General features: G+C 36.5%; 1 protein-coding gene across 1 annotated transcript in view; it reads right to left on the bottom strand.

Moving 5' to 3' along the window:
- The window catches only part of NKAIN3 (sodium/potassium transporting ATPase interacting 3), a 328,125-nt gene that overhangs the window by 70,588 nt on the left and 241,305 nt on the right, over nucleotides 1-16,232 (bottom strand). The window contains exon 5 of the mRNA XM_026036279.1: nucleotides 6,110-6,307. Coding sequence (XP_025892064.1) covers nucleotides 6,110-6,307 — 198 coding nt within the window. The remainder of the gene's footprint in view (nucleotides 1-6,109; nucleotides 6,308-16,232) is intronic.

Below are 16,232 nucleotides of genomic sequence, written 5' to 3'. Positions count from 1 at the left end.
GCAGAAATAATTCACAAAATGAGGCAACTGCCTGGGATCAATATGAGGCACTGACTGATAGCAGATTTCCAGAAATAACATAATCAGATCACAGTGTTTTTCATTTTCTTTTGGAAGTGATGCTGTATGTTCTAGAAAAATAATATACATTTAGGACATCAAAGAATGGTGGGGAAAAAAAGAAAAGGAAGGAATTACACAGAAGAAAGTAAAAGGAAGTAACTGTCTTTATGGAAGGGGTGAATATTGTGAATTGTGGATATTGAGAATTTATTGTCATAATAACAATGAAATTTCAAAATATTTGAAATCATCCCATCTGGTTAATTAAAACAGGGGGACTCTTCAGAAGTAATGATTGAACGTCTAGAAATATTACAGGTTAGATTTTTAGAAATGTTCAGTATCAACTTCCACCAGTACTTAAGAAGCTTTTGAGCAGGTAAGCACTGATTTTACAGAAAATATGTAACTGCTAGAAATACATATATATTTAGCATAACATATAAGGGTTGCAATGGGAGATATGTCACAAAATATTTATATACTGTATTGAAAGCTGTATTGAAAGCTGTTTTAGAAGACAGCATATTGAGAAAGAAAATGTACAATACTTACAAATTCAGGAACTGAAACATATAACAAGAACACGTATTTTCAGGACAGATATTTTAATGGAAACTTTTTCTCTTATTGTCTAATTCAAATCCTGGAAGACAGTGATCAGATCTATGTGATTTTGTCACCTCCTGCATGCAGTGCCATAGTTAAATATACATAGATATGGATTCCTCAGCCTCACACTGTCACATAGCGAAGACAGGTGTCTTGGTGCTGTCATGCCCCTGTACCCAGGCACAGGGTCTCTGTGACTGGACACGGGGCTCCAACTCTCTGCCTTCTGCAGCACGTATTGACTAAAGGCTGTTTTCTCTATCCTCAGCCTGCTTAGTGGTTTTGGCCGCAAAGGTCTCTGGAGCACCAGAGAAGCTGTTTCAGACTGAAGCCGTGGTCAGCAGCCCTGCTACTTTTGACATCAACTTAACTTCAGCAGTTGAGCTTATTCACACAGGAGACAGACCTTTCTTAGGGGCCTGAATGAGGGCAAATATAAATGGAATGAATTCCCAGTGTAAATAAAGAACATCACCTTCTGCAAGCCTGAGATTACCTTCTGCAAGCAAGAACATCAGCTGCAAGCCTTGCAGTTTATATGGAAAGTCCAAGGTGCATTGCTTTCTACCTATACATTTTGTTCAAAGCAACAGTCAGAAATGGCACAGAAACTACAGTCCTTATGCAGACAAAGCCTCATTTCCACACAGAGCTCTCCTTTAGGGCACAAGATGGCCAAGCAAATGGCATATCACAGATGTGTGTGGCCTAATKCACAGCTGGAGCTGCTCACACATTCCAGGGCTGAGAATAGCAGAAGAATTTCAGAGAACAGGATGTGCTTGAATTATTATCATTTATAAAAGTAGCTAACCACAAAAAGGGATATTAAAAACAGTAAGAATTYATGAGATCAGTTCAATAGTGATCGCCTGATACTATGTGTCAGGAAAGGCACTGGAACCAGTAGGTGTCTTGTGAAAATGGACCTTTAGSAAGCCCAGCCAAAAAGGCAGGCAACTAGTCTCTTTGGCAGAGTTTTAAWAACACAGTTTTGGTATGACCCACTGACTTCTGCATCCTTCTAGCTAAATAGGCCATCTAATATTTCTTGCCAGCTCTGGCCAAGTCTCATTCAGAGAAACAAATTGCAGCTGGATGTTAGTCCGCTCTGACTCAATCAGTGCCACATGCCTGGGAGCTGGCCAGGTGCTGGGATGCAGTCACCCATGCAGGGACACGGGCCTGGATTTGGCCTGTTCCAGCTAGAATCCCCCCTGCCATGCCTGGCAATTCCTAGGCAAAGCTTCAGCTGCCACAGCAATCCAGGGATTATTTTCAYTAAATGGTTTAAATGAAGGCATCTGAATTTGGAGGTAAGATCATTAGCAYAGATGGGAGCTGTACTCTGTTAGCTGGCCATAGCTCTCGATTTCCTGGGTACACTTAATGTAATGGTTTTGGTTTCCTGTCTTTCAGAAAAATATTTCARTTCACAGAAACTACAGTATCTGACTCCTGTTTTGGCTGCCAGGAGTGCTTTTTATTATTCTCATGATACCACAACTTCATTATATACTATGTTACAGGAAGCAYGATATATTTTTCTGGCTATGTTTCATGCTAGGTAGTGTTAATAACAGATTATAAGATGTTGTCCCTGGCTTTCCCTTAGGCAGGTGTGTTCACTGCTTTTTATTTCCACTGTGGAAAATATTCAATGCTCTTATCTCCCTATAATATATCTGCCTGGTTTTACTCCAGATTTTTTTTGTATTTCCCACATGTAGGACTGGCTCTGACCTAGAAGCTATATGAACTGACACTATGAGAGACACTGTATTGATCTTTGCTAAGTAGACACGTGCTTTCCTTCAGTATATCCTGTATTTGGTCTACATCAATAAGACAAACAGCCTGAATGATTTAAGGGCTTTTTCAGGCCTCCCCTGAAAACAAACACACACACATACACACATGCACACACACACACACACACACACACATGCACACGCACACGCACACACACACACCCCTTTGTTTTGCTTTAACAGAAATGTATGTGAATTTTAGGCATGGCTGTAATGAGCAATTTGACAAGACCTTGGTGGGATGCTAACCTCACCCTATGCAATGTGGTGTTGAGAAGGCATCAGCCCCCATCCCCAGAAGCAGTCTAGTTGTGTCAGTGTGTCACTCCACCAGAATCAATCAGTTTTGCTTTTTAGCACTGATGAAGTTGTACTGCTTCTAATCCCTGAGCTATCTCAGTGAGATAGCTGGAGATTGCTACTTCAGTGTAGCTGTGGGCACACTTTCTGTGATATTAGGCTCAGATCTAATCCAAAGCTCAGTCTGTTAAAGCCAGTCCCCATCTTTCATTTAATTTTATCATTATGCATAATCAGCTTTCAAATGCCAAAAAAAGGGTTGTATTAAGGGCTTATAAGTTAAAAGTTGCTAAACGTTCATCAATTTGACTACAATATCCATTTGTTCTTGAAAATTTAGGTTTTAGCAAAGATGACATATCTTGCATTTTAAAATAAAAGACTGTGCAGAAGGATTTGTGCATCAAAAAATATGTATTACATATTTTAATCATTCAACTTAATTATATTTATTTTTACTATTAATTGTATCCCATTCCATTATATTTCTCAGAGTTTTCCTCAGTCATTTCTTTAGAAATACTTAACAACATCGACACCAATTGAATAGACTCTTCAAATCAGGACCACATYCACAGGTATTATTTCACTTGCAAAAAATACTTTCCTTGGAGACAACGCAAAGATAGGAAGAGACTTAGTGTGTTAAATAAGTGGCTATCTAGCCTAATCCCTGAGCAGGGTCTAAATTAGTCACAGTTGCAGCATTCTGTGATTTTATTTTTTTTTATGCCTGTTAAGAAAATCAATAAAAACTCACCTTTCAAAACCAGAGATTTGCTCATGAATTACATAACTGGTCAGGTATCTAATATTTATCCTGAAGGGATTTTTTTTACAGAGCAGCTCTAACTTCCTATCAAATGAAAATATTCACCTTCCTAGTAATTTGGATGAGTTAGCATGATAAAATGATTTGTTATGCCAATAAAGTTTTTGCTACACTGTAAAATGGTTTGTTACACTACTATTGCTACATAAAAATGTTATGAAAATTAAGGAGATTATAAGCTCCAGAAAGGAATAGTCTGTTGTTAAGACTTCCTACTTGGAAAAAGAAAGATCTTTTTACCTACATGGCCAGCTACCCTGCAATTTTTCAGCATTGTAAAAAGACAACCTAAATGACCTTTTAACTAACAACTGAAATTGCTATCCCAATTAGGAAAGCAGTTAGGAGTCCAAAATGAATGGAAACTCATTCAGGTCAACACTACGCAGAAAATGGATGGAAAATTGCAACAAGTCTCAATAGCTAGGTACTGATTTCTGACCTGTGGGACAGTAAATTAAGCAAAACTAGACTACAAATGGAAACTGCGGAACATTTTTGTGGTGGGCTGATCACAGCACACCATAGACAGGATCATAAGATAATAGGATGGGAGGAAAACCTTACTTTGCATATGGAATTTTTATTTCAATATGTGTATCATTCAAAAGCAATTTCTGAAGCAGTTTAGTTCACTKTTGAGTTTTTGGAATATTTTAAACAGAAAATGAATTGTACCAACAATTTATTCATAATTGCTCTAAGCAAATTTACTCTGCAACAATGGGAAAATCTGTGATATCTTGTGCTTTACATAGCAAAATGTAAATTCTTATACCAWTTTCATATTTTGCTATATTCATATGTGATTATGTTTGTAAATACCTTCTTTTTCCTCCTATTATTAWGCTATTACTGTTTGTTCTAGTTTGGTAAATTTTGACCAGAACTTGACAACATAAACAAAGAATAAAATAGCTCCTGATTTCAACAGCTGTTCTCTTTCCACAGAACTCTGAATTAGTTTTTATACCCAAAATTTCCAAAAAACTTTCTGATTAACACAATGTATATATATTTTTTGTAATAAAGTAAAATCAACCTTGTAAATCAACCATACTTGGGTTTCCTTTGCAAAGGCTAATTGGGGCAAAGTGAATGATCCTAACTATGAAGGGAACTCGCTGCAGATGATCATCTTGGGACAGGAGACTTGCTCTGTGTATCAGACCCTCACATGAGTAAGAAAGATGTATTCAGTTAAGCTGGGCTCATGCTGGGCCCAAAATTCTTTTTAAGGCTTGATTTCATAGAAGTTTTAATATGAATATTGGTGTATACATATTTGGGCCTCTAGAGAAGTAATTTTGTCTTCACTGGAAAAAGTCCTCATTCAAAGTCCTTCCTTCCCAACTGACTCAGTCTTTTGAACAAATGCACTAATTCAGACCTGGATTTACAAGTGGAACTGTTAGTGATTCACTAACCACTGCTGTGAGATATAGGTTATACTAAATTTCCAATTAAAGGCAGTAGTAAGGGAAAAGCATGGAGCTTCTTTCTTACAGAAGGCATTTGAAGAAAATGTATCTTGACCTTTTATTCTACTTCATTCTAGACAGTTAGATAGGGTGAGAAATGTAATCCTGTCTGTACTCTTACCTGCACCCAACTGTGGTGGGCCAGTCACTACATACCACACACAGCTAGTAAGAGGAAACAAAACAGAGCGACTTCTAGAGGAACATATGGAACCAAATCTAATGAACCCTTCAATCACAAGGAGGAGAAAACATCAGGGCTGTGGAAACACTCTGTCCAAGACTAGGTTACTGCTCCCAAAGCATATCCAGCCTCTGGCTCTTCCCTACCTTACCCTGCAGRCATGCTGATGTTCAGAGGATGAAGAGGCATGCATTGGACAGAAGATGTTTTGTAATGTTTTATGATATTTTTATAAATTGTAATGCCTGTAATTCAAATGCATAAAAATGGCTCACTAAAGTAGCATGCTCTTATGCCCCAGAACTCAAGGAAGAAATAGATAACACTGTTAAATATAAATGAATATTCCAATTCCTATTAGTTTCCTGCCCTTTTTCAAGAGTGGAATTCATATCTCACATCAGAAGCAACTTAGCTGGGTACCATGTAAAACAGATTTATATTCAGGGTTGAATAAATGTTGTTGATGACTGTGACCTTTGGAAGCTTCAGGCAAATTAATTCCAACCAAGTCTGCTCTCCTTTCAATACACACTTTACTGAATTAGAGACACGAATTMGTGTTAGCATTTACCTGTCCCATCAAGGACCAGCATGGGACCCACACTCTTTGGGCACCCCTACAGAGCTTTATAGAAGGGAGGTGAAAAGAAGAATAGGGTACCCTTTAATATCACAAATACCATTCCCTATTTCAAAAAAACACAGTACTATTCAAAATGGGTATTCAAATCATCTTGTCAGAAAAGAGAAAGACAACAGCAGAAGAGTAAAAAAGGACTGTAGAGAGTAAAGAATTTGAGCACAACCCAAAATTGGGACTTACAGAGAGCAATATTTGGATGGCACTGTGAATGACCTCTAGGTACTGAAAATCGATTATGCAGCCTGTCACGGAGACGTAGGAGTAATCATCTAGGATGCCAGGAGCAGAAGGACGCACCACCCTTCGGACGCAGCCAGGCCCATGTTCCCGCCACCAGGACCGGTGCATTGAGATATTAAAGGTCATGAGATCTGTTTCCTAGGAAGCAGGGAGAGAGAAAGGATGAATTCCSCATCATGTAAGAAAATAGATTTAATTATTAAAAGGAAAACAATTTAAATACTTCTCCCCTCTCCGCCTCCAATCAACAGTATTTTTAATGTAAAACCAGACTGGTCAAAAAGAAATTGCAAACATTTAACATTTCTTCTGAGACGGTGCATAGGAGCTTCCCTCAGGTAGAAGGGAAGAAGCTTACTAGGTACTCTACAAAGCTGTAACTTGTGCTACTTGTGCCCCTTTGAAAAGCAATTTCATTGCTTCTCTATTAAAATGTGATGACAGGATTAATTTTTTTGAAGAGACAACAGAGTTTTCTCCCATKACACTGGACACAATCTAAAACAAACTTGAGCAATATTTATTTAAGGCAATAACTACAGAGGAATAATCAGTAACATAATCTATAAATTAATATATAAAAAGTAATCTTCAAGATGGCCTGCCTCCATGTGCTTTGCTTTGCTTTCTCCTCTCCCCTTCTATGGAATGATTTGGGTTATACGCAAWAACTTCTTCACTCAGATCAGCTTCAGCCTCAGTCACAGCTTTTCTGATCAAGTCCTAAACCTTTCCTAACTTTACTTATTGCAACTCACACAGTACATTTCAATTAACATCAACTCAGTTCCACTTTTAGCAATGAAACATATTAAACATATCAAATATTTTCTAACAGCTTATCTGCACAGCCCAATAGGTGAAATTTACCTGGATTAACAATAGTTTCATGTGTTTAGATCCCGCTGCAGTAAAACACACTGAAGCTGAATGAAACCCATTTTAACACCAAAAATAAGCTCCTTGCTGGAGATTATTGTATTTCAGTTAAATGAGTATTTCAGATAATTCAGATTTAGTTTTTCAAGTTGCTGGATATCAACAAACTCTGAACTCTAGTTGTAATCATACATACAAAATTGTCTGCCCTGTGACAACAAAATATTACCACTTTGCACACGTGCCAATTTTTTGTGTTGCAAGTATTGYGATACTGCACTATGATACTTTTTGCATCCTGCCCAGAAAAATCTTTCCAGTAAGCCTATCTGTAGCAGCTTTCTTTCATACTGACTGACAATAAATTCATAAATTCAGTGTCAGGTTGAATCAATTTTCCAAAGTAAGGAGTCTTTTTGCTGCTTTTATCTGTTAACTTCCTTTATTCTGTCCACACCTGAAAAATTACAGATAAATTACATCTTGCTGTTTTATATTAYTTATAGTAAAGAGTAAGACCTCTGCTTGTGTGGATTGTTCCTTTTTTTTTTTTTTCTTTCTTTTTTTTTGTACCCCATAATTTCTCCACTCTTAAACATAAACACATTGGATCATTATTTAAAGTTGATGAGGTATCTTCTGCCTTCTCTTTTGCCATTACGCAGCACTCTGATGTTGGATTAGAAAATTTTCAGATGCAGGGTGAAAATGCCTTACAAAATCAGAACTCGAGAGATAATTCAATTTAATTAAAATGCAATTATAAATAAAAAGAGCAGGAAATATCCAAAACTTTCTCAGTWTGCAAGTGGTCTCAAGTGCTTTTAACAACTGCCAATGCTAAGAAAATAGCATTTCTCATGCAGTGCACACATGCTCACAAGTATCTTTTTCAGAAAGTACAAATGGAATAGACGTATGAATTTACTATTGGCTTGTGTTTGTGTTTGGTTTATGGCTTGTGTTAAAACCAAATGTTGCARGTCAGTGTTTGTCTTCACAACTGCAGGATTAAAATAGGATTATCTGTAAGTTTATGTAAGTCCCTTTGCATTTGCTGACTATTAGCAGAGTTTGTTTACTAAGAAAATACTGCATGTGAGACATCCATAGATTTTTTTTTTCATATTTTATATGTCAATGATGCAGTGAGAGAATTAGCAACACTATAGGATTGTTTTTTGCTTGATTGAACAACAAAAGAGTTGGCACAACACTTTTTTTTTTTATTATTATTTTTCAGGAATGATGGACAAAGCCTATGAGAAGGGCTTTTCATAATTAGTTCTAGAGTGCTCTATGTTGTATCCCAAGTCCTAAAAGCAAGTAAAAAAGGATAATGATGGCTCAGAAAATATCAGTTTTCTAAGTACAAACAGAACCACCTGGTCCATTAGCTTGACCTCTAAATCAGCACTTCACAAAATGGCAATGGTAAGCTGTTTGAACTGATAAATGGTAAGCTGCCAATCAATAAAAGAAAGACTGGAAAAAAATCTATCCTGCAGCCAAAGCAGGATCCTAATTTCTCAGAGATTCTTAATCCATTAAGTAAGTCAGGTAAACCAGGCTTAAAAAAAAACAGCCTGTATCTTTGCTGTCATATACAGAAATATATAAAATTCAAAAATAGATTGCTTGGTTGTAAAATTCTACATATCAGTGTAATTCTTAGGGAGAGATGTTTGGAAATCCTGTGCATGAGTGGGAGAGATACTACCCAGATTGTTTATTCTTAATCTCTCAAAGTTAAAGAGTTCTTTCAGAAACTGAAGGTAGGTGCTTGAAATCTTTCAAGAGATAATACATACTATTTTCCAATGTTGCAAGCAATCATTAAGTAAATACTTGTAAAATGCTTGAGCTTCTGCAGATGATGTAATATCAATTTTTTTTCCCTTGTAGAAGAATTCTTCTGTTTTGTAGTGGGTGGGCACTGCCTATGCGAATACTTCATGTACTACAGACATCAGGCAACCTCTTTGATGAAACCATAGCCTAAAAATCAAGATTTCAATCACTGATTGAAAATTGCTGTCTTTTTGAGCTCCACATTCCTAACACACAACTAGACCTTAATTCACGTTTATAAACTTGTTAGATATATGATATAAAGTAAGAGAAGGCAGAACATGGTTAATAATATTTTCAGGAAAATCTTAGCAATTTCTCATCATACTCCTCTCTGCAGTTAGTATTATTGCCACATGCCAATGTGTTTTTTTTTTTAAGTTGTTAAACTATGTATTGGATTTGTGTTGGCTGTCATCCCAAGGATTAATTTTGATTATTACTGAAAATCAATGCAATAGCAGGTACCTTTATTTAGGTGAATTATAATCCCTTAATGTCTCAGTAATGTATTTTTTTAAGTTAAGTTTTTTTTAAGTATTTTTTTAAGTTTAAATTGGATAATACATTTAATTTCATTGTGTCTACGAAGTTCTACACTTTTTTTTAAGTACATATCTCATATTTTTAGGTGATGATTCTAGATAAATATTAACAGATAATAATGTAATATGGCTTAGCTTAAAGGTCAACAGTAATAATAGTTATTATGTTCCTTGAATTTATTTGTGCATAATTTATGTATACACATTTTGCTTACAGCAAAACATATCAAGTATGTATGATTAAAACAATGAGAAGTCAAGAGAAAAAGATATAAAATCTCTAGAAAAAAATACAGCTGTCTTGTATAATATGCAAATTCTATGCTGTGATATGATTAGGCATTGAAGAAAACTTCACTGCATGCTTTTACTTTGTTACATGCTATTTTAGACTTCTTTCATTTCTTAATGAATAGCTGAAAATTTAATAGCTGAAAATACGCTCTTGGGAAAACTGTAACAAGGACATTAGCACATTGAGTCAGATGGACGAGAAGCAATTCTTCCTTCAGAAAACAGCAGTCAACACTTGAAATTTTACAGAATGATGCAACAGAACAGAAGGGACCTGACAAAGTAATTCAGTAGACATCTTGCCTTACAGTAGACATCTTTTTGGCTTGTACTATACCTAGTCCTTCCTGTTGATTTTTCTCTTTTGTTGCTACACGCTATAATATTAAATGAACATTAATTAGGCTGAAACAATAAATGCTCCTGTCATATTTTCTAAAAGGAACAAAGATGCTCTAGTTTTGACTTGCTACTCAGCTTCTGTTCTTACCAGGGAGGACAATACGATTTTGATTCAAACACCTGATCAGTAAGTAATAAAAGATAATATCGTAATTCTAGGCAAACACATTTCCTTGTAATGCCCTGCACTCAGTTAAGTGTGTAGTTATGAGGCAATGTTGTTGGACAAGGAGCACACACGTTCTCTAGTACCTAATTTCAAGGAGTCATTAATCCTTATTAGAAGCAAATGAGGCCTTGCATTGTTAATGAAGCCTGCTCTAACTGTAGCATTAACCTGTAGGATGAGCACCAACTCTAAGTTGAGGTTCCCCAGTTAGCAGCATAACCTCAGTTTTCCACTTGATTCTTCTTGAAACCACAGGTTTGATCCCACTTCACTCTGCGTTTGCCCATCCGCTCCCTATTTCTCCTCCCTACAGCTGAACAACGTGATCAGGAAGCCCAGGGCAGATGATAATGCTGAAAAAGTCACTTAGAAAATATGGGAAACTTCAGCCACCAGCATCCACATTGTCTTTACTGTGCATTAGCAGTGTTGCTTGTTGTGGATGATTGCTTTTGGAGACTGACTCAGTCTTTTATGTTTACTTTTTATTCTAAACTTCTATTTCCCTATTACAGATAGTTTTTACTTGCTTGTGAGCTAGAATATAGCCCATAGTTTCCGTTATTGCAATTAGATTAYGAACCATATGCAGCTTTAGGTCAAGTTTTCTACGTTGATGCAACTGCTGAAAATATAATACGAGTCGATATCTTAATCTCATCTTTCAGCTCAAAACTGAGGACTTCATCCTGAACGCTCTGACTAGGGGATTATATGAAGAACTCTCTTAAATTCAAACACTTTGGGACCCTACTGGGACTGTTCGATTATTTGAACTCACTGACAGATTGAACACAAAATTCAGCAATTTGTGGGATCTATTTAGCCTCCCTTTCACATTTAATAATTCATGATAATGCCATGCATCAGAAACCATGTCACAACATAGCTGAGCATATACTAAGGACTGTGCTTTAGTTTAGTTTGGCTTAGTGTACTGTGCCACAATTAAGAAATCAAAAATAGCAACATGAGAAACACTTTATGTCTTAATGGTAATAAAGGTTTTTTGTGCTGATACTAGTGACATTACAGATCTTGTTATTCCTTTTGAGGGTCAAGTGAATCTGAAACAGTTAAGAAAGAAAACTTTATGAAAAAGTAGGTGCAGTTATCAAACTACCATTTCAAGGGTCTGATATATACTCAGACAGACCTTCAGTTGGTTCTCGTAAACACTGYGTCTTAGGCTACTGAGTAGAATAAAGATGCACACAGAGCACTCTGAGTTTCAGAAACACCTTTTCTTATATTCCTCAGTACTCCTACTGAGAAAATCTTTTAAGAAGGTTTGTTTTGATTCACTGTATCAAACAATTAATTACTGCTCACAGTTTTAATTAAGAGTTTCAAGATCTTCAGAGCACTCAGCCTGTAAAATAATCCCAGCACCATGGGCTGAGAGTGGCCAAGAGCAGTAAAGTGAGAAAGTTGCTTTTAGGGGGTGGATGACAGGTTCATGGTTCTCACTCACTGAAATCACAGGTTCATGGACTGAGCAAACTCTGACACCAAACTAGGGCTAAAGTRAAGGTTTTTCACACCAAGCATAATCACTGTTAAAAAGTTACACAGATTTAATTTTTTTAATCAATCTCAGGTAAAAATGTATCCTTCTTACACTTTTTAGCTCATTAATTTTATGAGCAGAGGAGAAGGAGTAGGCAAGGGGGAAGGCCAAAGTTAGGCAATACTACACTTTCATTCTCTTACTCAAAATGAGTCTATTGTGTTGTTTAATTTGCCACATTCTCAGGAATTTGTTTCCTGTCTAGCAAAAAAAAAAAAAAAAAAANAGGGGGAAGGCCAAAGTTAGGCAATACTACACTTTCATTCTCTTACTCAATATGAGTCTATTGTGTCTGATAATTTGCCACATTTTCAGGAATTTGTTTCCTTTCTAGCAAAAAAAAAAAAAAAAAAAAATTACCAAACTTAATAGCCAAGTAGAGTGTCTTTAGAAAGCAAAAAGGCAAGTTAAGGAGAAAAGCTGACTGCTCTCTCTTTTTTTTATGAACTATTAGTACTAGATGCAGGGGCAAGTAACAGTGCCTTGTTTTTTGAAGGGTTTTTTTTTTTTTTCCCTTTAAGATTAGTTTTGATCTTTGGTAATATTCAGGTACATGCTCAGCTTTATGGCTCATTCCTTTTCTCAGGTCTACGTTACTCTTTTGGCAGTCTCTGTGTCTGATAAACAGCCCAAAGATGTAATACAGTATCAGAGAAATAAGCTCCAAGACAAATGAAAAAAAGAGCAGGAGACAGGGTGACTGGATCAATATAAGCCCTACTCATCACTTGTCATCCGAAGCTCAAAATGAGCACGCAGAAGTCACGGCAGGCTGGGAAAGCTGCTGTGCTCCCGTGGGCTACTTGGCGTGTGATTAAGCTGAGCACTTAGTCTGAAAATTGCTCTCACCTATTCCCTGTGATGACTGATGATCCAGACAGCGCTATGAGACAAAACAGCTTTGGAGTGGTGGTAAGCTGTAAGCATGGCTTTCTGTTTCAAAAATTGGAAATAGGAGGGGGGCTTGTGTGAAGTCAAAACAGACCGGCGTGTCCCTCAGTCAAGCTGTATCTGATTCCGACCAAAAGAGACACTCCAAGAAGAGACTGAAACCTGTAATAATGTAGAATGGAGGGGCAGCAGTGGCAGACCTCATACACAGTGCTGATAAGAAAAGTTCTCAGGGCACATGGCCAGGAAAGCTCAGAAAAGTGTTGGTATACAAAAAATGAGCAATAAAATTGCAATTATTGGCCATACAAAATTTCAGCACAAAAGGTTCATGAAGTTTGAACATTTGAAAAATCGGTAATGCAAAGCAATTCTCAGTCTTGGCAAGAGCATCACAAGCCATCTGTCTTCTGTGTGAGTGTGTGTGTGGTCTTTAAACAAAATTGCTGAGTTCCCTGTGGAGTTACACATATATATTTCTATTATCATAAAATTTAAATTTGTCAGCATTGTACATTACTTGAAATATAAACTGCCTCAAATTACTATAAAAAAGTTTCACCAACACTGTTTGGTAATATATTACTTAGTGATAACATAGCAGAAAGGATCAGACTCATGTGCCTGAGTGCCTCAGCACAGACTCTAAGCATTTTACAAATGGTTAAGGAAGTGCATAGGGATTGAAAGGACTCTTGCAATGTTATGGGAATTCGATTTCCCAGCTAAATGCAGACAGGTCTGGTGATGCTTAGTTATGCTAAAATTGCTTGCTGTTCCGTCAAACTCTGTCTTTTGTGTCATGGACACCCAGTTTGACAAATCCAGCAAAACTGATCCTTTCAATGGGATGGTAGTTACAAGGAAATGTATGCAAACAGGAGACATAGTTTGTGCCCAAGCCCCATGTAATTCAATATAGCAAACAGATGCAATCTAGCCTCTAGCCAAAACAAGATTTGACTTTGTTATTATCTAAATAACTGTGTTTTGTGCACAGTGGTTGTGAACAAAAACAAAGCATGCTGATAAAAGTATGATTAAGAATACAGTGTTGTAGCAATAATATAGTTAATTTTAATGATCTTCATTTCTGTTGAGTTCTGTGTTATCTCTCTCCCTCTGTATATATTCAATATACTGTAACTTCAATGTAGGATTTGAATACTAAGTAGGAAATACATGCATGAGAGAGTGGTCTTAATTTTTAGAGTCTGCATTGTAGCCCCTAAAGTGAACCCTGAAGAGAAAAAGCACTATAAAAAGACTTTTGAAAAATCAGCTTGAATGTTAAAATCTCTGAGTAGAAAAATAATTTCCTCTTTTGAGACTAACCAGAATGTTCCTACCTGCATCCAGGAACCCTTCTGAAGATTAATAGGCCCATTTTAGCAACTGCTGTTGTGTTCTCTGCATAGCTTGCTCGAAGCAATGCAATTGCTCATGATATTGCCAGCTCTTGTTATTTTATGGCAAGTCTGGTTATATTCAGCATTTAAGTGAAAGCCTCCATTCGCAAGGACAGGAGTTTACATAAGAAGCTTGGCTTACTATAAGAATGTGAGTATATGAGCARAGGCTTTAAAAAACATAAGCCCTACTGCTAAGGCATGTGGCATCTGTGCTGCAACTGAGATKATTTGCTGCTTTTCTTAAAGTCTAGCCCCTGAAGGTGGACTGCATCACTCATTGCAGCTCATCACTGGTCCTTTCCACTTTGCCATGCAGGAGAGGAACCAACTGTTTTCTACTGCTTGATTAGAAAGAATGACTTGAATGGAGTGACTCAAGTACCCAAAACCTTAATATTAAAAAGTCATAAAAACATCCAACTATATTCATATTTTTATGAAACTACATTGCTTATTGAAACTTCAGTCAGGATGCTCGAATAATTAATCAAAATCCTACTAGTTAAAAAGTAAAAAAAAAAATCACTGGTTTTAAGCCATTCTCATTATTCTAAGTCTGAATACATGTGTTTATCACATGTACTTTCTCCTTCGCAGAAGCCTGCTTTCTACTTTAGAGCGCATGCAAAGGGCAACTAGAAGATGTATTAATTCACTGCATATGTTGAGCAGACTTCTACACCACTCACGGAATAAAACTGCCACTAACAGATGTGAGCACCTGCATGGCTGAAGGTCTTCTGAAGAGTCAAGATACAAAATGAAGTAAGAAATAAGCAGCAGTAGCAGTAGCACACTGAACTACAGGGAGCCTCTTTTCTTATTATTATTTAAATGAAGAATAAGATATAATACTTTTTTTTGTGTCCTAGGAAACAAAGCTGTGAGTGTCCTCATGACACTTTTATGTTTCTGGTCTGTGATATTAGCCTTTCATATTTTAACTAGGCTCCCAAGTCTTGCCATGATATTTGTCAGTGACCTTGGCTTTAATACAGCAATCCTTTTATCAGAGGCCTCCCTGGCATGCTGCTGGAGCAATGACAATCTCTGAAATGAATTTGATACATACCTTTTAAAAGTAAAGAGAGACCCTATGGGAGCTTTAAGTGCAGAGGATCAAATCTGAAGTCATTTTTTTTTTGCCAGCAGATGAACTGAAACACTGACAATGATTATGGAAACCAGAATCTTCTGCAGAAGAGCTCAGTTAATATGCTTTACATAATTATTCATTTCAAATTGAATATAAGGTAGTAGAGATTTTAGGTTTCTTGAAACATTTTATATACTTGTGTAAATACATAAATATATAAATTTGTATAGATTGTATCTAGATTCATGCATGCTAATATATGTATGGTTACCCTTACCTCCATAAATTAACGACTTATCAATGACAGAGAAGATCTGACAACTTTGTCAACTGGTCAGAGAAGGCAGCAGGAACAATCTCCTTCGACAGTGCTTTGTATCCTGGCCTCGGGCAAAGGACTCCTGTCTGCAATCCAACCCACTTCCCAAACTCTGAAACTCTCACATGTTCATACAGAAGACAATTTTTGCTTGTGCTCTCTAGTCATTTTCAGGAACAACAACCCCTTTTGCTCTAACATATGCCCTCTACAGTAGGTTTATAGTCATATTCACACGTACAAAAGTTTATTCTATGAGATTAATCTGGAAGATCTCATGGTACTCAGTATCTTTGAAGTAATTCCATGATTGTCACACCAAGGATGATCAGTGAGGTATTTTAATTTTTTTTTCATTACAAATAAATTTCTCACAAAAGTTCTAATAAAATATGGTATTATATTTTTTCAGGATTGCATTTTTAATATGTTCTGTACAAGAAGGAAATATACAATGCTCAATTATGAAATTCTAATCTAGGATGATTACTTAATGGTCCTGTTTACAGATGTTACATAATTCTGGTCACTTTAAAGAAGTAATAGAAGCTTAATGAGGCATAGACTCTCTAACGCCACAAACTTATCTGTAATRCATTATTAGGCCATTTTTAATATCCCCTGGTCTGATAAAT

This window comes from Nothoprocta perdicaria, unplaced genomic scaffold, assembly GCF_003342845.1.
Source record: "Nothoprocta perdicaria isolate Ctin4 unplaced genomic scaffold, notPer1 scaffold_175, whole genome shotgun sequence".
NCBI classification, from domain to species: Eukaryota; Metazoa; Chordata; class Aves; order Tinamiformes; family Tinamidae; genus Nothoprocta; species Nothoprocta perdicaria.
This window is presented reverse-complemented; position numbering and strand designations above follow the sequence as displayed.